General features: G+C 35.7%; 1 protein-coding gene across 13 annotated transcripts in view; it reads left to right on the top strand.

Moving 5' to 3' along the window:
- The window catches only part of NPAS3 (neuronal PAS domain protein 3), an 845,028-nt gene that overhangs the window by 243,073 nt on the left and 573,977 nt on the right, over positions 1-27,978 (top strand). For 9 of the 13 annotated variants that reach the window (XM_081290034.1, XM_081290035.1, XM_081290032.1 and 6 more), the window contains one exon: positions 22,957-23,201. In XM_081290034.1, the coding sequence (XP_081146160.1) occupies positions 22,957-23,201 (245 nt within the window). Of the gene's footprint in view, positions 1-22,956; positions 23,202-23,312; positions 23,364-27,978 lie in introns of all 13 variants that reach the window. The other 4 variants (XM_081290033.1, XM_081290029.1, XM_081290024.1 and 1 more) reach the window with 1 other exon arrangement.

The raw sequence follows: 27,978 nt of genomic DNA, 5'->3' as shown, positions 1-27,978 counted from the left end.
CAATTCACAATGATTCCTTCTGGGGATAGAAGGACTTAGAAGCTGGGAGACTTCTTTCCACTTTTATGCTCCTCTGTACTATTTGAATTAAAATAATAATAATTTCACCAATAGTTTAGGTTAATTTAGAAGTAAAATACACTAAATTCAATCCTTACCTTTTGTTGGTTATTTTTTTCCATATGGGATGCCATTTGATTAACAAGTGGAAAGAAGGAAATGTGAAGAAAATGGATAGAGTGTATAGTTTAATTTTGCTCATGACAGAATTAATTGCCACATATTTCCTGGACCCACCAGATAACACATCTGTGGGACTGACTGTCTCTCTTGCATGGGGGGGCCTGCAGCCCCTAGAGTTAGTTTTAGGATATTGTTCTGACACACCCCCCACTGCTTCCTGCTCAATACACAACCTGGTATTTGTGGTGCTCTCCTTTGGATCCCATCATTATGTATCCCTTTCAAAGTCTGAAGAGGGGTGTTCTGTTGTCAAGGCCAAATTATAGCTTGGATAATTACTTCTGTTCACTTCCCTCTCCTCTCGTTCTAATAGATAGCAGTGCTATTTTTGTTATGATCATAATGAATGCTTAAGGATTTTTTCCCCTAAATTCTTTGTTGCTTTTTCATGAGTCACATGATGTATTCAGAATATTGGTAAGTCTTTTATCTCTATTTTGTAAATGGTCAAAATGAAACGTAGAGAAAGCAACTGACTTTTCCAACACGATGGCAGAATAAGGATGCTCAGAGAACAGGAACTCTCAAGCAGGTGCTCCATGGCCTCTCCAAGAAGAGAGCTGCCACCTTTAACTCTAAAGTGAGGTCTGTTTGAGGGGACCTCAAAAAAAGGCATTTATCAGCACGTACACAACATAGTATTATCCTTGGATGGAAGAAAATGCTGGGAAGAATTATTAATTAAAAGCTACATGCAATATGATTTTGTACTTTGTAATCAAACAAGTTTTAAGCCATATAAATCTGTTAAAGAGCAGTTAGCCATTTTATTATACAAATAAATTTAGAGGGAGCTGGATAATTGTAATTAGTTGACATGATAGGATAAAAATAAAGAAGGCCTAAATTCTTTCAGACTAATCTCCTATCAAAAGTCATTCTTGCATTGCTGTTGGAGCACCAAGACCCATCTTAAACTCAGTATTAGATGAATAGCAGAAAATAACTAGATCATGTTTTAATCTGAAAGATCTCAATATGCCAACCAGACCTCTGGCTTGCTCTAGTTTTCAGAAATACTATGTAAAATGTGGATCATAAAGCAGTATTTGGCTCTGAAACACCGAATTAAAATTATTCTTAGGAAGGCTTCAATTAACTCCATAGCAAAACTACCAGTTTTCTCAGTTCTGTAGCTAGAGATGCTTATGAGAGTGGCAGATGGCCATACAAAGCAACCATGTTATTTTATTTCCAAATTTATGTAAACTGAACTCATAAATTTAAAAAAATAAGCTTCTTAAATTTACTATAACAATTCTAGGTACCAGAATCAAATCCTGGGATCTTCAAAGATACTTTAAATTTGCCGATTTAAAAAAAAAAGCCTCGTATAAATTAAAAGTCACCTATACTACAGAGGTTAGAACTTACATATTCTTCCCAGTTTGTCACTAGTCTGCCAGATGTTTACTTACTGTGTGGTAAGCATAAGAACTTTGTAGGCACCCCATTTGGATTTGAACCTTGCCTGTTCTCGTAACTTGTTGGGAGACTTTAGGTAATTATGTGACTGCTCTTATGCTGAGGGCCATTACCAAGTAGGAATGACGCATTCGAAATTTCCTTGCCAGCGTACCCCATGTTAAATGACTTGCCTTGGAATTTCGCTGTTGACATTGCATGTAAGGTGACCTTGCTCAAGGAAGGCGGATCCGGGTTTAGAGCTGATCAGGTTTGAGGAAGTATCCCAGTCCTTGGGTTTAGGGCGTCCCCAGTTTAAGACCTTGGATTTTAGGGAAGTTCGATGTTGAGGATTATTGCTGCTGGAATTAGGGCGTTCCTGCTGCCTGAGCTCCCGTTGAGTTCTCGTGAGATTCAGAGAGCACTTTGGGAAGAAAGCCTCGTGGAGTAGGTGAATTGGGTGGCAGCTGAACTGGGATTGCCCCAGAACGTGTGTGGAGGCCGGTGTGAGTTTGGGAATAAAGAATTGCTGTTTGAATCTACAAAGCTGTGTGGTGGCTCGTGATTCTGTGCCCAGCCAAGACTGCGGCACTCTTATCCTCCCTGGACTCACCTATCAATGCAAAAGCGTGAGGTTGTTTACAGATTCAATGAGAAGACCCATATGAAAAGATTAATTAGCACAGTACAGAAAAATAGTATGTGCTTAATTATTAGCTATTAATTTTTAAATGACTAATGAGAAATATATGAAAGGGACTATGGTTTCTTTAAATTTAATAATTGCTTTTAAAAAGAGTTCACACCACTAGCATAATGACTGAGAAGCATTTTCTTAAACCAAATTTCCTTTATGTGTGGGTTTGAGTTCAAACACCTGGAGTTGCCTTGACACTGACTCTTGAATGGAGGCTGGATGGTCGTCTGTGCAGCATGAGCTGAGTGAATACCAGTGCAGTCTTTGGAAGCCTTTCCTCTTATAGAGTGGGTGGTGATGCCTGTGTGTCTATGACAACATTGTCATTAGTTGTCTGATTGGAAAATAGGGTATCCTACCTACTCATAATTTAGTTCATCCCTGAGTTTGGCAAAACTTCTTTCTCTTTTAACTTTCATGGTGAATTCTTGGAAGAAGAGGAAGTTTAGAACTGATGAGAAACATCAGATACCTCCAGTAGATGCCTTTCTCTTTCATCTTGCAAATTAGAAACCTGAGGCCCAGAGAAGGCATGCCCCTAGGATTCTGTTCTAGTGCCTTTTCTGGTTTATGCTTCTTTCTAGACATGAGTACTTCCCTGTGCTTTGGTGAGTATGGGATTTTGATGGAGACCTGGACTCTACTTTGTTATTTAGGTTTTTGCTACAAGTCAGTTAATTTTTCTTCCAAGTTAAATCAATCACTATAGAGTGGAAATATGGTCAGGGCAGGCAATGGAGCTGAGTGTGAATACACTGTACAAAACCTTCAAGTCCATGAGGTATAAAAATAAAAATAAGCTGTTGCCATTTGATTTTTGTTTGTTTTTTTGTCCCCCCCCCCGAAAAAAGTCACAAGTACAAAAATTAGTCTGGATTGTTGAAAGTTTTGGCTGTGTTCTAAACTTGAGGTTTTACCTTAACTTAGGTGTATTGCACTCTTGAAGTTCAGATGATTCTATCACAAGCAGTGTCATCTAAATTGAAATATGCCCTTTATTGTATGTTCCATTTGCTACTATTTATTTATTTTTGGAACTAGGGATGGAAGCCAGGGATCTTTTACCATTGAGCCACATCTCCACCCCTTTTTGTTCTTTCATGTTGAGATGGGGTCTCACTAAGTTGTTTAGGGTCTTGCTAAGTTGCTGAGGCTTGCCTTAAAACCTGTGATTCTCCTGCCTCAGTCTCCTGAGTTGTTGGGATTAAAGGTGTGCGGCTACTGTGCTGGGCTAGAAACTCCTTTAAAGTAGAACCTCTGTGATTTATGTTTTTAAATTATTTTATGCATTCCCTGTACAAGAGAGGGAACAATTGATTGTCTCTGATACCTGTACCCTTAGATACCATTCAACACACATTCCTGTCAAGTTGCTGCTATTTTCTTTCTGAGTGTTAAGAGTTCCTGGGATCTCCATTCTATAGGATGGTACAGTGAACCTTGCTTCCCTTTCTCATCTATAAAAATTCTCACTTTATTTTGTCTCTTTACATTTTTAAACAATTCAAGATTCATCTGAAGTTTTCTCCCCCCACCCCCAGTTGTTTTTCTTAGGCTTAACATTGTATTTTTGACTATGAATTAGTTTGAGATATAATATATACCTAAGCTATTGTGTAAAGTAAAACCAACATTGTTACAGATGCCTTCTGAGTGCCCACTCTGGAAAATCCCAGCTCTAAGGTGAGTCAACATTGTAGTGATTATCACAGAAAGAGGTACTTTTTTTTTTGTTATGTCACTAAACAAAGGCTCAGAGGGGAGCAACAAAACAAATATCTACATTTTCCTTTGCGAAGATAATTTAGCTTTAAAAAATGGACATGCTGGAAGATAGAAATAAGGATCCACATCCCACAGGATGACATAGTGAGTGGAAGCAATTACAACCCAGGCATTTTACAATTATATCTGAAAAGTATTTAATGACAAGAAAATATCTGTCTTATTTAAAATTGCACTACAGCCTCAGTTCCTCTAACCTTTGGCTAGCTGCAATAAAGTTGCTAGAACATATCTTTTGGCATAAATAGAGTTTTCAAATGTGTTTTCAAATATTAGTGTTTTAAAATGATGAACATCACATAATCCCTTTGTGTTACCGCAAGAAAATTGATCAGCCAGGGCATTTTCTTCCTCTGGCTTTGGAGTAGATGCAAGAATCTGAGCTTTATACTTACTTGGCCATCATCATCATCATCATCATCATCTTTTTTTCCCATTTCTTTTGATACCAAGACCATTTCTTATCTCTTCATTTCTCAGTAATAGAAGAAGCCTTAACAGTTGCAAGATTACATATTTATATCAGGGTTCAGACTGTGAATTCATTCTTTTCTGGGGAAGCAGAAAGATCATGTAAAAATGGTGACCACATGTTGACAGAATGCATGATTTAACAAAACCAAAGGCAATCATTTCAAAGAAAAATGTTTTATTTTCTGCCAGCAGAGTATAATGGAGAGAAATTGGCTGGTATTATTTTAAAAAATTGCCCAAATCACTGTAGTTAGTGTAAAATTGTCTCTGGAACTATTTCCTGTAAGTTAACCAGACATATGATTGTATCCTTTCTATTTTGAATACTGAAGCTCACATTTCAACTGTCTTGTATGGAGCCTATCAGGTATAATAGCTCTTTGTAAAGGTGCTTCCTTCTCTTTCATAGTCCTTTCCATCTAAGCTTCCACCTCCATTCACCCCAAACTTGCAAGACTTAGAGTTTGGGCTTTTCAGAACTTTGAACTAAATATTATCTGCTAACAAATCAAGACCATAAGCTACTAAAAATGTGCTGCACCAGCTTGCAAAAGTCCATGTGAAATTAATGTAAACATCGTTTACACTATTAAAAATTATCCACACATACTCAGTTGAAAGGAAATCTCATTTTTATTTAACATGTGGTTCATAGGGCTGGCTGTTTTTTTTTTCTGAGTACTCAAAGTAATTTCAAATATTATATACCAGGACCTGCTTGTGTTGTTTGTAGTGTGTAGCAAGTATTTTTAGTAGAAAATCAGATTTATGTGTCATTGAAAGAACTGATGCCGTCTGGTAAAATGCCAGTTGTCATGTACTTTGGAGCAAGTCAATAGGTAAGCAAACTATGACTCATTTGTTGGATATTGATGGTCATATACTGTTTGATCAGTAATGTTTTCAAAAGTATAATAGGAGTGTTAGGAGGTATGGTGATTGCTTTCAGGTTAGTTAAAGACCAGACCATCCCATGGGATCTAAGCCTGTATTTAGGAGGAACTGTGAAGTTAGCTACGCAAACAGATTGAAAAATAATGTAAATATTACTTACTCTGGGGACAGGTAGGAGTGTTGCTTTTGTGTCTACAGAGTGCCAAAATTACTGGTGTTCACCAGATATAGTAATTGATGGATTTGGATTTAGCCTGGTATCAGTTAGCAACCAACATATGCTTGTTGTTGCTTGATCCAGATGTTTGACATTTTGTGGGAATGTTCCAAGGCATTATATATACATAGAGAGTAAACAGGCACTGTTTAAAAATGAAGCCTTTTTTGCCATCATTTGGACCTCCTCTACCCAACAGTATAAAAAAAGTTTTAATGTTTAAAACAGAGCTATAATTCTTATACAAACCATATTCTTCCTTCAGCATACACAGCTGATATTTGTTATTAACTAAGAGTAACTGTTTTGTTCTCTGTTTTGTCAGTTCTGGAGAAGACCCAGGCTTTGTTTTGGAAACGTGGAGGTTTCATTATTGTTTAGCTGAAATTTTAGTAAGGCCAGTTTTCACTTAACATACCTGAGTTTAATAACCATGCAGCCTCCCTAAATCCTACATGAAATTCAGGTTGCAAATTTACTTATTGAAGGTGTTGTGACTGTAGTAGATGCTATCAGGGTGAACGGTGGGGGGTCACACACCACTCTAAAACTGTAGGTAGATGGGAAGTAACTTTAATACACATCAAACACATTCACTGGTAGTTCCATTAATGTTATGAGACAAAAATACAAGTGAAAATAGAATCTTCAATTGGAAAGATGTTCTAGAGAATAATCCCTTTGTTTTAAGGTAAGAAAATATAGAGCTGGAGAAAGTAAATGTCTTGTTGAAATCACACAGCTGTTAGTGGCAGAGCTTGACCCAGGATCCAGGTCCTATGACTTGTTAATCAGTATTCAATTGTAATGAATAACTGATTTTCTATTATATTTTTCCTAAGATTGAATAGGTTTCTTATGTGGACCACCTGTACCTACCCAGTTAACTGTACTTATTTTCCAGAGAACCTGTTTTTCAATTGCTTTACTATAGATCTGCTTACAAATCACATTTATATACACATTCATTCCATCCAGGACCTCCCACTGACAGCGTGAACAACTAGGATGGGCTTGGCTTTGATAGCTCAGCCTCCTCATGTCTAGGGATACTTACACTGTCGGCAGTCAGGGAGGAAACAAACTCCCTTTCAAGTGGAATTTGAGTGTTACAGTTTCCTTGACACTGACATGTTTCTATATGATCTGCTGACCACATGGGGATCTTTTATGTTGATGCTTTCTAAGTGTCTGAATGGGCGATTCTCCAGGAGCTATAAACCCCTCACCCAAATTTGTGCTATACGATACCTATTGATGTATGCAAAAGTTGAGCACACTGACATGGAAGTAAGGAGGTACTCTTTCTTATTCCTGCCTTTCAAACACAAGTTGTCTAGAAGTTTGTGGGAACTCATTTGTAATATACTATATAAAAGACCCAAACTTGATTTTGCATATTAAGGTCTAAATCTCTGTTAAGCACACAGTAGCAGGTGAATGAATGCTTATAGGAATCTTTATGAAATGAAGATTCTTATTTTCTGCTTGCTATCTCTCTCTCACAATTCGTGTAGAATTTTTCCAAATCAGTTGTCCTTGTGTTATTGAAGAGTTTGGGCTTATTTTCTCTGCAGGAATTGGCTTGATATTTTTTCTTCTTTCTGATCATCATTGTTCAAATACAGGTATTGATAACATGCATCATGACTGATTAAAAAAAAAGTTCCAAAAAGGCTTCTAAATGAAGGCTATAATTTTGTATTGGATTTCCAGTGACATGAGCAAATCACTTGCTCTTTGCCCTTATGGATTTTATAATGTCATCAGAGTCTATCAATAAAATTATAGCCTACAGTTGGACATACACCATTCCTTACTGTATTGCAAGTGAAGGGAAGCAAATTGTAGCATGTCTGCCTTGGGATGCACTCCAGCAGGGTGTGTGTGTGTGTGTGTGTGTGTGTGTGTGTGTGTGTGTGTGTTTTCTTTTTCAGTTGAGATCCACTGTACAATCAGTCCTGGAAGGTACAGATGAAGAACAGTGCCAGACTCTTACATAAGAATGTTTCTCCTGCTCTCACCTGCTGTGAGTGAAATTGACTAGAATTGTGCCATTCTGATCAATTTCATAAAGCAGCAGACTCTGCACATGGACATTGTGGCTGTCCCTTCCACTTGAACTATCAGCTTCTGTCCCCGGTGGGGGTGGGGGGGTAAGAGGGCCAGACAGTAGGAGCATATAGCCAGAAGGAAATGAGAGGGCCACAGATGCCCCTGAAATGGAAATAGATGTGTAAAAACTCACTTAAAAGGCAGAATGAAGGCCAAACTGCAGGTTCAGAGCAGAAGAGATTCAGCTGTAGGAAAACAGTGTTTCCAAACTCCTTTGGAATTTTAGAAGGCCTCTTTGGACAGGTGTCTGAATCTGAAACTTGAAAGATTTAACATTTTGCTTTTAGTGATTTGTAGGTTGCCTGCCATTTTGAATTCTTTATTTCTCTCACATTCTCCTTGGAGTACTGCCTTGGTCTAGTTGTTTTTTTTTTATTATTATTACTTGCAGACATGCAGATCTAGCAAATGTGAAGATCTAGGAGTGCTCCTAACCCTATTGTCATGGCTCTAACATAGAAAGGATTAACAGTGATTTGGTGTTCTGAATATGACCATGAATTATTACCAAGAAAGGCTAGATAGTCTCTTGACTTCAAATTTTTGCCTCCGATTGCCTACCACCACCTTCAGAATGCAGAAAGGGCTGAGACCTCCTTTTGGAGGATTTAAATATTTTCAACAGGGAAGTATTTATGAATATCAAATTTGGAGAGGTTATCTGTGTTTGCTTTCACCGTCTTCCCCTCCTTCTTCCCTCTCATCTCTCCCTCCCACTATAATACCACTCCAAGAACTGATTTACTGGGTAGGTTTAATTTTAATAGCACTACGACTAGATGTGTTGTTTACTATTTATAGTTATGACTTTTAAGGACATTCAGATCATCATCAGCATAATCATCTTTCAACAAATACTTAAGGAAGTTGTGCTATATACACAAGACACTGTCTTTCAACATTATTATTGCACCAATAAAAACAAGGTCTTATTTAGTATGTGCTTTTAAGAAATAGTTAATCACGAATTTTATGGGATGGACTGCCCTTTGATGACTCATTGTAAAAGGAGCTACTTTAATTTTTAATGGAAGATTCTTTACATGATGCCACCATAGTGAGCTGATTGAACTCTCAGTTGTGTTCACATGTGTGGCTTAAACCTGTATTCATCTATGTAGATGTATTACATAGATGAGTATTTTCAACTTGCAGAGATATTTTTACCAATAGGCTAAATTCCATGGAATACTAACTTGATCTATTTTTTTTCTTTATTATAGTCAATTTATAAACCCAAGAAGAGTAAAAGCAGAAGTTCTACCACTTAGAGGAAATCACTGTTAGTAATCAGTGTATCCTTCTTTCCAGTCATACTTCAGGTTTCCTTATTTTCCTTCATTGTATGCCTCTACCCCACTCTGTCACTGTCCCCTGTCTTTGCTAAATATCTTCATACCCCATACCATTATGTGCCAATCATTAAATTTTCTCTTCAAGAAAGGCTATTAATGGCATTAAATCACAGGTTTCTAACTGCCTTAGACCAAACAAGACCCACTGTGGCCTGCAAAGAGTTTCATTCTTAAAGTAAGATGGCAATACTTACACAAACAACAAACAAAAATATACCTGGAAGATGATTCATTTTAAAATTCTAGATTTTGACTTTTCTTTAAAATGATTACCTGACAACTTACACATTCTCATCTAGGAACAAATGTGTGCTAGTGAATAGTGAATATCTGCTGTTGGATGGGTAGGTGCTTTGCAGTTTTCCAAAGTCCCCACCACTCCCTTTACTGCTCAGAGGTGAGGTCTAGTGCCCTCTACTGTCATGATTTCTCTGCTTTCTTATAATTTCCTTAGATTCTTCAGGTATTTGGGTTTGTGAAGCTTACCATCAATTAATTTACTCTGGACTAACAATTAGTCATAAAACTAAAACCAAACAAACTATGCTAATCATCTTGCACCCATGAATTTTATGAAAAGAAGTATGACCAATCCAAATGACTGAGTCTCTGAAAGGTACATTGAATAGAAAAAAAAAAAGTGATGAGAAAGTAAAGAAAGCATTTGAAGGACCATCAACTTAGTAAAACACCAACTTTATCTAAGCTCAAATACTATCTCTGAGGATTTTGAAAGTTGTGAGTAGTTGGAAAAATCTAGTTAGAGTCAGCTGTATTTGAAATACAATCCTGTAACAACTGCCTGTGTGTGTGTACTGGAAGGTGTGTTGGTGGGTGTGTTTAAAGAATGACTCAGGTCCCCAGCCATAGGAGCTTGGCAAAGTTGCCTGTTGCTCTTGGTGACTCATTGATCTTCTTACTGTCATTATAATGAGGCTTTTGAGAAACACTGTATTTTCAGAAGAATAAAACTAAGGACTAAATGATTTTTATCTGCTGATAACTCAAAAGGGGACCTTCTGGGGAAATATTTTCTAAAGCATTCCTCAGCCCAAACAAATCCACATAAAATACAGAGACAGCAGAGATAGCAGGTGGATTTAAAGAAGGGTTCATGTAAAGTGTCTGTAAAATACAACAGGATATTCATTCGGGTAGAGGGTCCTATTGAGCTATTATGTCAGGAGACAAGTGCTTGACTACATTGTATACATTTTACTTATTTCAACTAATTATTTGACTTTGTGATGGGGGCCCATTGAGAAAACTGCTGACTTCCATTGCCCCATTTCAGTTCAGCAGGCAGTCCCTTGACATTATCTTACAAATCATCTTGTGCTTTCCTACATCTGAGAACACTCGTTCAGTAGTTTATGTGTTACTATTGAAGTTTTGGTAATTATAAGTTCAGAATCAAAATTTGGTGTTGAATTTCAATTGATAACTGAAACTTTCAGTTTTTCATATACTTATGATACAGTTTTTGTTTTTCCATGAGCAACTTGCAAGCTCATAAACAAGAAAACATGCCTAATTATTTTATCCTTGTTTTATATATTTTAAATATTTGTTTATTCATTAAAATTTTACTGACATTTATCATCCTATTATGTAAATAGATTTGGCTCAGAATAATTTATTTCTAGTTCCTCAAAGTCATATGTTTATGAGAGGACTAAACTAAACATCTATCAAAGTTTTCCAAAAGAGTGTGGGATCTGTGGAGGACCAGGTTCCTGGGTGAGTGATGGAAACCTAGGTGCAAGCAGGCATTTCCTGCATTGTCTCATTTTTAAAGTACCTAAGTGAGGCATCATGTCTCTTTAAATTAAATCTTACATCATAATTCATGGCACATAAAAACATTTAGGCTGCTGCATACATACACTTTAATACCATGGAATCACCTTACCAAGAGTCTGAACCTATTAGAAGTGACAAGTGCAGTAGTCAATTAAAAAACAATGAATTATTCTGATTATGATCATTGGATAAGCGCTATAATGCTTAGTACTGACCTTAAGATATCATCCATTGATGTAGGTTTTTAATCTAGAGTTGAGTCAAGATCTAAAATTGTGCTTCAGGAACCCTGTTTGTGTGTTTATTTGCTAATGTTTTTTCCTGAGTGCTGCCATTGGGTTGTCAGAGGGTAGTGACACAGGAAAACAGTCAACCACTGAATGGAAGCACATACCATCTCCAAATGGCTGCTGGCAAATTGTATTCTGGGCAACGCAGTGCTTTGGGATTTCGAGGGGCCACAAAAGAACATAGGAACACTGACTGCATGCTACAAGACTCTGTTTTCTGGTTGAGACCCTTGGGGGAAAACTTCAGAAGGGGTGAAGCCCTCTCCAAGCTATTTTAATTGCAGGTCTCTTTTAGAGGTGTGATCAAGCTAAACATTTTCTCCAAATATTTTTCATGCTGTAATATTTCAAGAACTAGTGGCAGAAAGACATTGGTAGCACTGATTAACCATTTATTGGAAAAAAATTGTATCTTTCAGCAATGAAGGCACTTTGCAGGCTCAATTTTACTCCAGTATATTATATTTTATTTTTTTAAAAAATTAATTTGTGTATTAAAAAGATACATGTTATTGAACATGGTTTAATATACAATTTACTTTTTAAAAAAGTTCATTACATAGTTAATCTCCTGTACTCCAGACACAAAAGGAATGCTTTAACCACATAGAAATAAGCAAACTTCATATTTTGGTTTGTGGAAATTCATTCCAATTTGGCTATTTTTTCTCTGTATCTGTCTATATAGCTGTAGGTATGTAACTCTAGTCATTGCGATCACTTATACTTGCTGCTTTATAAGTGCTTTTTATCAACTCTTTACCAAGCCATTGAAGATTCTTTCCATTTCTATGTTCAGTATCTTGAAAATACTCCGTGATTTATTCCTAAAGTTTATTTATCAAAGATACAATGAATATTCTTTAGAAATGTATTTGTTTACATACTTGGTTATTTTTTTCTTATAATTTTCAAGAAGTCAGGCTTAGAAGGAGACAAATCTGTAAGCCTTCAGATATATATTTGCCAACATATTCCCTAGAAATTGTAACAATCCTGGCAAACATACACTGAGCTTTTGGAATCTGGGTGAGAGGTGAAGTAAAAATATGTCTTAAAAAAGCCAGACAAGTGAGAGGTGGTGCATATGATCTCAGGGTTGGTGGACTTGCACTCTCAGTTGTAGGGTTTAAAGAATTGGTGTCTGTGTTATGCAGCTCTGTTTCATGAAGGAATGTAGACAGTTGAACTCTAAGATGTGCTCCTTGATGTCCAAAAAATCAGGTGCTATGTCTACAGTTGTCACATGACCATAACTTTCATTTTTAATGAGAATTTCCCAGACTTCTCATTAACCACTGAGCCACATTCTTAGCCCTTTTTTTGTGCTTTTTTTTTTTTTTGTAACTTATTTAGAGACAGGGTCTCACTGAGTTGCTTAGCACTTCATTTTTGCTGAGGCTAGCTTTGAACTTGTGATCCTCCTGCCTCAGCCTCCTGAGCTGCTAGGATTATAGGTGTATGCCACAGTACCTGGCCAAGCTTCAAGGTTTTCAAAAGCTTTCTTCCACTTAGTTGTACTTTTAAAAGTATTTGCAATCATACTTAAAGAAAATTAAAAGAAAATAAATGCACTTTCCCTCTAGAAAAGGTAATTGGAATTTGAATTCCAAAGCAATGTAGTTTGGGACTTAGAGCAATTTACAGCAAATCTATCTACTCTAAATTGGAATATGCTTACAAGCCTGAAAAAGAGGGAGTTTATTGGATATCTCATTGAGGAATTACGTTTTTTTGATAATGATTATGAAACTTATATGGGTCATTATAAATGAAACAAATCTTTATCAGTGACTTAGTTGTCTTTTTAATAGGGAGAAAGGAAATCACAAGAACTTTATTCCCGTAGTTTACTGGGGATAGGAATTTAATTTTGAGTTACCTTATTCAGGTTCACATTTCTTATCCAACCATCCTTGGCTTGGTTAAGTTACTTTCCTTCTCTGTGTTTGATTTTCTTCTGAGAGAGGAAATTGTATTCATGCATGTGGAGATCAATTGTCCTGGTTTGTCTAGGGCTGTCCTACTAAAGTCCACCCTGATATGAGAACACTCAATTTTCAGAGATGGAGGTAGAAGGTATAAAAGAGCTGTGTTAGTCAGCTCTTCATCACTGTCACCAAAATACCCGGAGAAAACAACTTAGAGGAGGAATACTTTATTTTTGCTCGTTGTTTCATAGATCAGTCCATAGTCAGCCATTTCCATCACTGTGGTCCCAAGGTGAGGCAGAGCATCAAGACCAAAGGACTTGGTGGAGGAGTGCAGCTCACCAGGCAACCTGAGGAGCACAGAGAGGAAGGGGAAGGGGCTACAGGGAAGATGACCCCTTCCAGGGCATGCCCCCAGTGACCCACCTCCTCTAGTCATGTCCCACCTCCCACAGTTACCACCCAATCCGTCCAAATTAGGACAGACTGTTTAGGTCACATCTCTGATAATGTAATCATTTCAACTCTGAGTGTTCCCGCATTAACACAGGAGCTTTAGAGGGACACTTCATATCCAAACCACAGCAAACCCCTCCCTGACAAAGTGGCTTAAAACAAAACTGCTTTTAGTGTCTGATGGATCCTGCATAGCAAGGAAGAATGAAATGAGACAACGTTTCAAACACCAAGAACCTGGCTGAAATACAGCAAGCATTCAAACATGTGAACATTTATTTTTGAGTTCCATGCTGTTCTTTGACACTACTGAATACTCTTCAAAAGCAAAATTAATGTGTGTACTTTCTGGCTAATGATGTTAGGAAAAATATGCTGTGATTCCTTGGGGTGCTAGGAATTCCAGCAGGTGCCCTTTGCATGGTCAGTAAAATGTCCTGCCGCAAAGGGTGCCCCCCATTCCTTCTCGTTTTGCCTTTCAGCAGAGGTGCTCTGCCCCTTTCAAATATTTAGCAGCAGACTTCCTCTCAATGTGTGCTCACGCCTCCTGTTACTGTTAATGGAAGTTACACATGTGTGCTCACCAGGATGGGAAAGCCTTTATCCCATGTCGGGCAAAGACCCGTGATCCTGAATCTCTTTCTAAACTTCAGACCTGAAGAGAGCAGTGCAGGGAATTGCTGCTTTCTCACTATATTAGCTTCTTCAATTTCCTTTTAATTGGAGCCTGCAACCCAGATTCTTGTAACTTCAGGGGGATGAACAATACAAATTAAGATCTGGATGCTTTCCAGGAAGGGCCCAGTTCAAAGAACACTTTTTTTTTTTTTTTAAAGCACAGTTGTGGCTATTCACAAATCTCATGCAGTTGCCTAATGAGTCCGTATTTTCTTCTGAGGTTTCACATTTGCAAACTACACTGCTGAGAAAGTAAGTGAAGTGTTCACCCACCTCTGGTGTGAGCCAGCTGATTTAATGTACAGGACAGATAAATACTGGAATAGTCAAAATCCTAAACCAGTGGCACAAAACCTTCAAATACAATATCTTCCCCTTGTTCAGGACATTCATTTCTCCCCAAGAATTCTTTTTAATGTATAAGACTTCAATTTATGTTTAAGAACTAGTAAACTATAGCAGTTTGACAGCCATTCACACTTAATTCTGTGCATTAAACCAACAGCATTCTTTTCCACAAACATCCATTGTTAGGACAATGCTCTCAGACAGAATTTATGAGAAATGGAATTATGTTACCAAGGAGATAGCATTTACTATAATGAAGAGTAGATCCTAGAAAATGGCCCCTTTTACAGCAGCTCAGAGCAGAGCCACAAAAGCAATTGATTGGTCTTGGCATTTAGTCTTATATCAGCTGTGTCATCCATAGCTTCAGGAGTGAGAACACTAATCTAAAGTGACATTTCTGTTCTGGCGGGCTTTTCTGCCCTGATGAAAGCAATTACTTCATTCCTAAATGATAATTTGCAGGAGTTTCAACCTCTTTAATTGATAATTTTTTTTTGTTCTGAGTTCAATTGTGAAGTGATTAGCTGATTTGGTAAATAGAAATTTAAGGTGTGAAATATACAAGTTGCTCCAAGGTAAAGTGCTGTTTATTGGGTGGAGAGAAATTACTTGATAAAGCTGCAGTTTTTTCCATTATTATGGAATTGCCAGTTGTATAGCTTAAAGTTCTGGGGGAAAATGAAGAACAAAACACTTTGATTCACGAGGTTTTTGGCAGACCCCAAAGCATACAATGAATAGTTTGGTCTTGCTGTGGTTCATTCAAGGGTTATTTGAATCAAGGTGAACATTGGTTGAAAAGGGCTGCACAGACCTCTCAGCTTTCTTTATTACTATTCTAATGACTCATTCTGGAATTAAATCCTCTTATTTAAAGTGTTAAGAATAAAAACGCTCATTGGCTAAAACCAATTAATTTAATTATTAAGTTCAAACATACACAAGACATTTTCTGAAGATGAGGGAAGGCATTCTGTTGAATGGCTTTAATTACTCTTTTGATCTATTTTCCACAAGTCAAATGGGTCATGATTATTCAATCAGAATATATCTTAGTTTAGAAATGGTAAGTATGCATCTTGGTTTTGATACTTTTTGAAATGTTATCAGTTGCAGATGTTTTTGACACATTTTTTAAGCAATCAATTTCATATTTTCTTACATGTAGAAAAATGATGGTCATTTCACATGTTAAATGAGAAAAATAAAGCAAGAATGAAGGTCAAACTGATTTAGCACATCAAACAGTCTTTGTCAGCCAAGCTTAATATATCCTGAGTTTGTGGAACAAATGAAATTTTGCTGCTATGTTACACTTTGCTTCCAAACAACCATTACAACTGGTTTTATATATTGTGTGCGCATCAGACCATCAAACAGTGCATCTTTACTGACATGTTGCTGCAGTGATGATCTACAGCAGCAATCTGCCATTTATATAAGGGCAAAATGTGCATCTATATTTAGTTGTGAAATTGGCCTATTATACTCTTGATGTTTACAGAGGCTAACATAAATTAATGATGACAGCTATGAGCAGTGCATTAGTTAAGCAGCATAGTTCTTACCTTGAACTTGAAGGTTCCAGTTTTAACTTCCAGCCTATACTGCCCAGCTTACTTCACATGTTAAATGAGGATTTCTGAATTTATTACCTTTTCTTAGAAAGCATTAAATGACTTCAATTTGGGAGCTTTGTTGTTCATAATTCTACCAGGTAATAGTTGTTTATGCTTTTCTCAATTACTTTACCTTGTAAGAAAGCTTATATTTACAATAATGCTGAAAAAAATACTCCTGAAAGAGTTTTTTTTCCTTTGATTTGATTGACTTTTAACTCTGTTATGTCAATGTAGGGAGGGCTGCTTCACTAAAAGCAATGGAGGAAGAGTAAGCATTGCTTACAGAATCTTTATTGCATATTTTCCTTGGGAAGCCTCCTCATTCAGCTCATGTCGGGCAAGTGCAGGTACTGGAGTAACTATAGATTTCACTGTTAACTATGACCAGAGATCTGACAAGTATGCAGGTGTTCAAAGGTTCATGAGTTAAAATGCTGAAGCCTTTGATGAATTTTTGATGGCTGCATTTTTAATACAGGTCGACCTTCTTCCTTTGAGGCTGCATGCCAGATTAATTGATAAATAGTAGAAGTCTGTAGTGCTGGGTTCTCCTAAGCAAAACAAGTAGGAAAATCCATAAAAATCTGCCTTTGTGGATCCTTAGAAGTACTTTAAAAAGGTAAAATTTAAAGTGGTTTTGACCCTACCTCTCCTTTCCCCTACAGTTAGGTAATCAAAACCTGCCATGTTCCTTTATAAATACCAGATATTGTATTCTTAAAAGTTTACATGAAGGTATTCAAACTGAGGTATAGAAAGAGATTTTCATGGACAGATAGTATGGATATATCAATAATGTCAATAGAAAAAAAAGCTGTTCTATTAATATTAAGAATTATAAAAATGGACGAATACATAGCTATGAAGAAATCACTGGAAAGGAAGAAATATTTGGTTAAGTTGGCTTCCTTATTTCTCTGTGACTATCTGTTATTATTACTCTTTGTTATCCTCTGGAGATGTTCAGCTGCATTATTTCCATGACATACAACCATTTCTGTGAAATGGGAAACCAAAGAAATCAATTTTTCAAAGTAAAATTTGATCAACCACAAAGAATAACTTCTTTTAATTTAATGAGTAATCAAGTCCAAGGATATGTTTTCCCCATTATGGAATTGATTGTCACCTGAATCTAGTTCTGTGAGAGATTCATGAAGGCTGCAAATCATGTCAGTTTTAGGATATAGGCTTTGTGATATTGGCACTTCCTTTTCTTTAACTTTGTTGTGGTTGTTGTCATATTTTGCTGGTTTCGGGCTTAAGCAGAATTTCATAATTTGGCTTTGGCCCCAATATGGCAGCCAGGAAGGACAGATATTGTCTAACTTCCATTCTTCCAAGAGCAGTAGATGTTTTGGGTGCGCTCTCCATGGTCCTGGATTTGGGGCTTTATCTGACTTCTCCTAAGAGAACTTTCAGATTTCTGATCTTTGGAGGATATTTTGAGAAATCACCTTCCTTCTAAGAGTATGTATATACTTTCTAAGTAAGAATCATCATTGCCATCTAAACATCTTCTATAGTTCTTGTACAATCTTTTTGAGTAATCCATTCTTTTAAGTGTTTATATGTGTGTTACAATTTAAAAAAAGTGTTGGGAGCAGGAATGTCATGAAAATAGAAAGGAGACCAGTAAAGTAGAGGTCAGGGACCAGGGGCAGAAAGAAAGGGAGAGAATTGGAAAATACTATGAAATTATATTGACTAAATCATATTGTGATATTGTATGCATGTACAAATATGTAGCAATAAATCCCACTATTATGTCTAATCATAATGCACCAATAGAAATGTAGAAAATTTAAAAAGTTACTTATTCAAGAAAAATTGCTTTTCCTGTAATTTAGTGCCATTTTTTCAGTTTAGCATACTAAAAAAAATGGCTGTTTATTATCTTGTAAGAAAATAATTTACTTATAAACTTTAAGCTTCCATTAATTAAACATATGTGTGTATTTAAACAACTCATTAAATATACTTGTAATATACAATGGATAAACCATAGGAATAATAATAATAAGAGGAAAAATAAGTAAGCAATAAAGAGAATTATTTTTCTTATGTACACAATGTGATTTGTCAGAACTAATGAATAGGAATCATTTTAATAAGAAAAGAATATACATTATAAATGAGACTTGTGGACATTCAAAGAATAGAACTGTCAGTATAAAGTGAACTTAGGTTTCCATTTATCATTTTTTATATTGTATTAGTATGTGCCTGGAACCATTGTACACATGTTACGAAAAAACTCATTTTATTTTTGAGAAAAAAACTATGAAATAGATAGTATTATTATCTTATTTCACTGACAAGAAAAACCTGAGACTGCAGAAGTTAAATAACTGCTCAACTTTATGTAATTAATAAGTAATAGAACCAGGATTTATACCCAGAAACTGTTTCCACATTCCATGTTTTATAAGAGCTAGATATTAGATGATTAGTTACTTTTGTTTGGCATAATGGATCCCTGTTGATAATCTGAAAACCGTTTACTATCTACTGAGAATATACACACATACACATACATTTGCATATTTATATTGTATAAATGTATTCTGTATATGTATATAAATATACATGTGTGTGTCTTTTGAAATTATTTCTTGATTTTGTCTTTTGTTGGTGGTCAGAATTATTGTTGAAAATGAAAATATAGCCATCAAAGAGAGTTGATATTTTCATGATCTTTGTTGAGGATTAATGGAGAGTCTTTTTGTTTTACTCTCTAAGGTTTGAATGGAAGAACATTAGAGCAGTGGGAAGTTTAAGCTCAGGAAGTAACTAATTGTCAATCCGAAGTTTAATCACTTTAAATGGATTAATACTATTTATTACATTTACTCATCTAAAACTAATTCAATTTTTTCTTTAGTACTCCACAAATGCAACCACTTTTTTAAAAATCTGGAACAAAATATACAAATACAAAGTTTATTTTAGGTTTTAATGTAGTCCTTAATTCAATTTGAAAATTGCTTCTAACTAGGCTCAACTTTATAAAAGCAAGCAAAAGATTAATCCACAATCTGTATTATTGACTTAAGGCCTTTAGTTTCATCTATTATACCAGCATCTCAACCACCTTTATAATCCTTTGACTATATTTTATTGCTGTTACCCTCAAAACCAATTATTATTTATTACAGACACAGTGCTATCATTCTGAAAGTCTTTTAAACTACAGTGTCTGCATAATGATGTGATGCGGGAGTCATGGAAAACCTTTAGTATTAAGATTATGGCCAAGAAGATTATTCCAGTAGGGTGATATAGTGTATATTACAGAAAAAAAAATGGAGACAGAATACAGGAGAACAAGGGGGTAGCAGTGTCGGTACATGAAGTAAGTCCTGCTCAGGACCATTTTAGAAAAGTAACTGAAACATGATGCTTTGGCAGAGGCATCTGAAGCCATTAATATCTGCTTACTTTCCTTCCTTGAGTGGACATAGAAAAGCTGTTTCCCTTCTATCTATCCTTTTCAGCCTTTTGGGTCAACCTCTGCGATCTTGGGCTTTGCTTTCCCATGAGGATCAATTCTTTTCTTTTTTAATCAAATCACATTTTAATTTATTTTTAACTGATTGTCAAAAAGCATGAAAGATGTACATATTAAGACATATTAATGGGGTGGCATGAAACTTTTAATATATGTATATATATTGCATAATGTTGAAATCAGGTTAAATTGATTATATATATTGCATAATGTTAAATCAGGTTAAGATTGAAATTAGGTTAAACACACTTATTTCTTCAAATATTTATTATTTCTTTGTGGTGAAAACTTTCAAAATACCTTCTTCTAGCTTTTGGAAATATACAGTACATGATTGTTTTCTGGAAATATACAGTACATGATTGTTTTCTGTAGTCACCTTACTGTGCAACACCCACAAGAGCTCCTTACTCCTAAATAACTATAGCCTAGTGTCCATTCATCTACCTTTTCTTATCTGTCCCTCCTCCCCTTAATGTTTCTGGTCCCCAGATGGATTAATTTTTTCTTAATTTACAAATCAGCCTATGTATCAATATCAATTTCAGAGCAATTCTTTAATCCTCACTTTGGGTTGCAGAGAGAAATTCTTTGTATGGATGTTGGGAATATTAATTATATAATAAATCAATTTATGAACATTTGGTTGACACATATAAAGAAAAATCACACAAAATAACCATGGAAAACTACCTTCAACATTGGCTTCCCAAATTGGCACCTAATTGTAAAATGACTTCATGATCCATATTTGACTATTTCTTGGGCTTATATCATTTTTAAGATCTTTAACTAGCTGACGTACTAAAGTTGGAAATTCTCATATGAAAATTCAGAATTTCTCCTCTAGAGGTTGCAACACTGGAAACCTGGCAACACCAAGCAAACCTTCCCCAAAGCAGTGGTCAGTTGAAACTGTGTGATGTACCTGTTTCAGGGTGGTTGTCCTCCAGTTCCCCACAGCCCTCATCAGTCCTCTTCACTCATCGACATTTCCTTCCTCAGCCTTAAATGCCCTGGAGTTTGCAACCCCTACTCTGGAGCTTCACCCTAGTCACTTACTGGACCCCCAAAGTGTATGCTTAGCTCACCTTCTGAAGTAGTATTTGATTACAAGAATGCACAACAAAGCAAAGCACTGAATTTAAACCACTGCATCTTCCCCTGTGTCCAAGTGGTGGAAAAAACATGTCAAAAAGTAGAATTCCTTTGGCACAGCCAACTTACCTGTTGTTAGATAAATTGCTTTTATTATATAAAGTGAGGCCTAAGATTCTTCTAAGATGTTAACCTGGATCCTGGTATACTTACACTCTGTCAGATCCTAAGACTTCTCTCACTTACATAGTTTTTTAATAAGACAAAATTGAACATTAATAGAATCAATTAGAGACAGACAAGATACTGAGAAATCAGTGACATAATAAATCTTTTCCTTGTAAATTAGTGATGTTCCTGCATATGGTTATTATCTGAGATGGATCAAGGAACAAAGCTATCACCTAAGACTGCTGTTACTCTGAAAATGGTCGCATTTACTTGCCCAGTTTTGAGATATATAGTTAGCTAATAAGGAATCTTTCATTAACAGAGTGAACATGATACCCTAATTGGGATAGTAACCTAGCAAGTATCTGACCAGAGCATTATGGCATTTCTTAAATGACACGGATATTCAGTAAGATATTTTGGAGTCTGTAGTGAATGCAGTTTTCACTATGAACAATGTCAGGGTTTCTCTAATGTAATCTGTAATATTATTGTCCATGGTGTGTGTGTTTGTATTTTAGTTGTTGATGGACATAATACATTTATTTTATTTATTTTTATGTGGTGCTGAGATTCAAATCTGGTGACTCACACATGCTAGGCAAACACTCTACCACTGAACCCACAACCCCAGCCCTCCATGGTATATTCATAGAGAATGAAGCTATACTGTTGAATCCATTTTGATCTACTCCTCTGGACTTGCTTTCTTTCTTGTTTATCTCTTGTTATTTTATGATGGAAATCAGATTCTAGATTCAAAGATTTAAAATGCCTTCAGAGTTCAATGACATGCATAATTTAAAATGATTATTAGTACCTTGGTACTGTGAATATTACCCAGTAACTTATCATCAGAGTCTGATTCTGAATGCATTTCCATTCAGACATAAAGCAGAGCGACTCAGAGAATGTGGAATTCTCCCATCAGATGCTCACACACAACTTCAGTTGTGCAAGATTCTGCCCTCAGCAATATGAGCCCACTTCAAACAGAAATGCACATGAATAGTTAAAGAAAAATGCTGGATCCCACCTGTTGCCTCTTCTGTGAAATAATAAGTCTATAATGTTTATAAATTTTAATAACCCAGATAGGGGTTTATCTTTCAACATTAAATTTATATTATCCAAAAGTTTGACTTTTGGGGGCATGTATTCTCTAGTATCTTGGAAAATCTATCTGTTTACTAATGCATGTCCATTAATAAAGAATTGCAGTGTTCTCTTAACCAAATATCAGCACATTTTGGATGTTGCATTGAAATCTTTATTTTCAATGTGATGTTTTCTTCGTCTGACTGAAGGTGTCGTGATCTTTCCTGAGGGCTGGAAACATCAACATTATATTTGTTGATTCTGTCAAAGTGAATTGTGTTTACCTTTTGTTCCCCAAGATTATAATTGAAATAAATTTTTCACAATGTTTCCTTTTGATGGTTTAAGATCCTATGGTAATGAGAATTGAAGGAACCAAATCATTAGCTTGAGAATAGGTATATGGATGCAAACCCAATTTTAAAATTGTTTATATCTGATAACATCAAGCCTCACCTATAAACCTTACGTTATGTCTTAGAAACAATGACTACATCTCAGTGCATGAACAATGAGAAGGGAAAAAATAAACCTAACAAGCAAAAGGCTACTTTTACTCATCGGAGTAAGTGTGACAAGAGGCCAGAGATGGAATTTATGATTTTAATCACATTGTCTACAACTAATTCATTTTACCCTTGAATTTTTAAGTAGTTCTTAAGTAGATTTTTCCTGAGGAAGAAAGTAAATAAAGGAAAGCAGTTTCCCTCTGATGACAGATTCACTTATTCTAAACAATACTTTCTCACTACTTTGATTTCAGTTTACAAGCACTGAGAAAGGAGAAATCCCGAGATGCTGCTCGCTCCCGCCGGGGGAAGGAAAATTTTGAGTTCTATGAATTGGCCAAGTTGTTGCCTCTTCCTGCAGCCATCACCAGCCAGCTTGACAAGGCGTCCATCATTCGACTGACAATTAGCTATCTGAAAATGAGGGACTTTGCTAATCAGGGGGACCCTCCGTGGAACTTGCGAATGGAAGGCCCTCCACCCAACACATCAGTAAAAGGTAAGTTTTAGGTCACAGTTCAGTATGGCATATGGTGGTCTGTAGCTATCTTTAAGTTGAAATGTTTACCATCATCCTTTCTTCTTTTCCTGCATATCAAATCCTTTAAAGGGATACAAATGTGGAAATCTGAACTCTGCATGAGAAAGACACCATGTGAAGGTGAAATAAACCTCTTCTATTACTATTTTATTTTCAAAAAGTCTTGTCAGTCTAAATATACTGCTACTTTATATCAAGTTTCTTAGAAATGAGAATGAGATGATTTACGTATTAGTGATTCTGGGATTTAATGTATGTTATATTAATACATATAAATTATTCTTGGTGGGTAGAATATGGAAATGCTTGTTAAAGGGTGGAACTAATAAGTTTTTCTTTAAGTAACCAGAGAGAGAGAAAGGGAGAGAGTCCAACTTGAGCAGGCATTTTTGAGTTAATGATTTTATTGACCATAAAAATCAATCCATGTATTAATGTTTCATGTTTCTCTATAGACATATTGCCTAAACGTTATAAACATATATTTGTTATTCAGATGCTTGATACAGTTACACTTTAAGCTCACTATTTTAAAATGTGGGGTCTTTTTTACTCTGACATTCAAGAGAGGTATTTTCCTATGAGTTCCCCAAATACCTAATACTTTATGGCATTTTTAGCATTTGAATATGCATGCATACCATTTACTGAGGTATATGTGGTGTTGGCCATTGATTTTCTGTCTTTACAGTTGTGTTATTCAAGGCGTAGGATTTAAAATGTCTGCTAGATTCTTAGGTCCTGACCTTGTGTTTAGGCCCTTGATGAACATGGAATAAAATTAGGCATTTGGGAGACTGGATTATGTGCTTTAATTTGGTGATGACACCTTTCCAAATACATTTGGAAAAATCCCAACAGTTTTAGCTGTTGTAGGAAAGGGTTCTAGTGGGGAGGGTAAACTCTTTTATAGGACTGATTGAATTAAAGGGTCAAAAGCAGTGATCGTTTATGATTCCATAGTAAGAGCTGTGGTTATGTATGTGTACATGCATGTATGAATGTGTTATAGTTTGAGCATCCCTAATCTGAAAATCCTTAATCTGACATATACCCAGACTTTTGAGTACCAACATGATGCCACAACTGGGAAATTCCAATTCGTATCAAGTGCAAAATTATGTAAAATATTATATAAAAGGATCTGTTTATAAGGTATATCTGAAACATGAATGAATTTGGTGTTCAGTCTTGGATCCCATCTACAAAATACTCATTACATATGTCCAGATCTAAATTTGAAAAAACATGATACCTGATTTCTGATATCTGGTCCAAGAATTTTAGATAAGGGATACTTTATTTACTTAAGAATTTACTTATGCTTATGAGAGGAGGAAAATTAAAATTTAAATTTAACAGGTTATTTCTCTCTAGAGCTGTGGTTGGCAAACATTGTTTGTAGAGAGTCATATAGTAAATATTTTAGGTTTTGGAGTCTACTAAATTCTGCCATTATAGTTTGAAATAAGGAATAGACAATATGTAAATGAAATGATATGGCTGTGTTCCAGTAAAACTGTATTTACAAACAGGCAGCAGCCTCTGAATTTAGCTCAGAGGCCATAGTTTGTGGGCCATTGATCTAGAGTATATGATGCTGTTAAGGTTAAGGAGAATACACAACAGAGGTACTTCTCAAGGACAGGATGTCAGTACAAGTTAGCCCATGACAAATAAATGAAGGCACATTCTTCAGTCCTTTTATAGTTCTTCTCCCCTCTAGAATGTGAACATAATCTTGATAAGACACCAATGCATTTTCTAGGTACTAAAGTAATAGTGAACTTTCCCAAAGTAAAGATGTGCATATACTTTTAGTGTATATACATTAGATTTATTTTTTCACTCTAGTTTGAGGCATGCCTGTTTTTATGTTTATGCCAAATCATGCAAAATGAAATGATAAGTCCAATATGTTAGAAACCCCACAGTATGGAAAAATATTATTATTCAATTTGCAAAAATTGTTAAACTGGACTTATATTTTCTTTGTTGAGCATAGTTGTCTTTTATTTTATTTTTATTTTAAAAGGAGTTTGCAGTGAATAGTCTTTCTTGGAAGTATTGGTGACTAAAGTGGAAAAATTTGGTGGCTCCATTGTTTGTTTATTCTTCTCTGATGTGATAGTCCAGTTTACATTTAGAATTATGGCCTTTTACAGATGCAGGCTTTTAGATCACATAGAACTATTCCCTCATTTTACAGATAAGAAATGACTTTGCAATTAAGTGTTAGTAGATCTAAGACAAAAATCCAGTTTTCTTGCCTTCTGTCTAGCACTCTTTCACATCATATTTTTTATAAATGACATTTGTTTTGAATCTTCATTATTAAACATTCCAGGTGAGAATTTTATGAGCTTTAGACTATCACTAGCAATTGACTTTTTCTTTGTGTGGTTCTATCAACTCTATAACCCTTTATGATGATTAGGGTAAATAAGATGATAACACATGGCCTCTGCCCTCCATGGGTATTGCTGTCTATGGAAGGGCATGGTAGTGGTATCACTAAAGAACAATGGGGAGCCTAGAAGGAGAGAAGAGATTTTGTTATTTAAACAATTCTAGCCAGATGATGTCAGAACATCCACAGTTAGTACATGTTCACTTCCACTCTTAGTAAATTGGTGATGGGCTAAAACTGGAGATTGTGCATGGTGACTCCATATAGTCTCTGCTGTCTCTCTTAAAAGTTGCTAGAAAGGGTTGGGGTTGTAGCTCAGTGGTAGAGTGCTCGCCTCACATGTGGAAGGCACTGGGTTCCATCCTCAGCACCACATAAAAATAAAATAAAGGCATTGTGTCCAAATACAACCAAAAAGTGTTTTTTTAAAAGTTGCTAGAAAGGCACTTGGTACTCTCTATCTGCTGCTTCTGCTGTGCAATATACGTACAATTTATTGCCTTACTCTAGTTCTTTAATGCAAAACTGCTACTCATTCTGATCAAACATTCATGAAACAACATCATCAAAAGAAATTCATTTTAATTTATTAAGGTCTTCTATGTTATGCCCTTGAAGAAGTTCATGTGGATAAACAAGCTTATATAAACAGCCTGCAGCACCATGTGAAGTCAGTTCATAATCCAACAATAAAGACAATAGACGTTATACTTTGTGCCTCTCCAAGCAGTCTCTTGAATAAACCTAAAGGCATTTGGAAATTTATATAAAAAGTACTTACACGATGTAGGCAGCATTTTTTTAATGTGAAGAGTTGATCATGTTAATAATTAAATTTCAAAGCTTAAATTTAAATTTGTCCCACACAACTAGGTAGAAGTTTAATCATTTTAATTTACTGCTTCAGAGAGGTCTTTTACTCTGTCCTGTGTTTATCACATCTTTTCTTAACAGTCTATAAAGGTGGATGAGTTTGTTTTGTGATATCCATTTTATACAGATTATTACGAGTTATGCTTGCAGGAAGAACACTCAGTTGACAGTGTATAATATGTCCTGAGTCAATTACCTCATGGAAATGATATGTTAAGCAATTGGAAGGTAACAGATATTTTTTCCTATTATTTTAGAAATATCTGTATTGTTATAATACAGATCAAATCTACAATGAACGTTATGCATTATTCAAGAAATGACCAGGCATTCTCAGCAGTGTTTCATTCAGCTAAATAACTGATGATTGTAACCTTTAAAGAAATCTCATTGTGGTGACTGTTGGTAAATCACTTCTCCATTCATAGTAATCTCTATTTAGAGGCTATCTAGAAACCATTATATCTTTTATTAATCTTAAAAGCAATAGCTGCTGATTTGACATTTGCTAAAACTAGATAAATTTTCTGTCTTTCTAAAATCACAGACTTCAGTCAATTTTTGGAGTGTGTCTGCTGCAACTCTATTAATCCAGGAATATTTGCCATTGTAAGCATAAGTTTTATTTCAATTTAAATATTGAAGCTTTTAAACAACAATTTGCCTTTGTCTGTGACAGCCAACAATGCTAAAATATGTAAAATATAAGACACCCTTAACCCTTGAAACGGAACAGTTGAAAAATATGCAAGGCAACTGGTGATTAAAACTGCCTGAACACATTAGTGAAGAGCCTTACCTCTTGCACAGAATTTGTCTTCACTCTTCAGGTATCTATTGTGAATTAAGTAGTAGTTTTTTTCTGAGAGGAGAGATTAGCAGTCTTTATTCAAGCTACACGTTACCTATCCTTTGTCAAAGACAGGACTCTTATTTAAACAATGATGCTTAGTGGGTTCGTTTACAGTAGTCTCGCAGACTATAGATGATATTCTAGAGTGACACTGAGTTACAGCCACAATGGTTGTCCCTAAAACTTGGACAGCATTTTGTAAAATGATTTTTGTTTTAGTAGAAAGGTAGAAATTCTAAGACCATCTGAGTGATGGGTCTTCTTAGGTTAAACACTTCAGAGGTCCTCCATTTCCTGTTTACCCATTTTACCAAATGCTAAGGAGCATTTCCTTCTCCTAAGTGACGTCCATGCATTAGGACAAGTTCATATTCCTCCTTACCAAAAACCTGTGAGATGAAAGTTCTTGGATTTCATACCCGGTCATGCATACTCAGCCCATTCCTTTATTTCTTTTTACACAGTCAAAGTGTTGAACAGAGAGAACCCCTTAGTTCTGAGCAAGAAGCTTTGTGTGGGACTTTTTGGAGAGTAGAGTAATCAATGGAAACTTGGTTCCTTTGATTCCTATTCTTATTTCCATCATCTTCAGTAGAATA

The sequence above is a fragment of the Spermophilus citellus genome (genome assembly GCF_964194105.1).
Source record: "Spermophilus citellus genome assembly, chromosome: 4".
NCBI lineage: Eukaryota > Metazoa > Chordata > Mammalia > Rodentia > Sciuridae > Spermophilus > Spermophilus citellus.
Note: the sequence above shows the minus strand (reverse complement) of the source record. Positions and strands in the feature narration are given on the sequence as shown.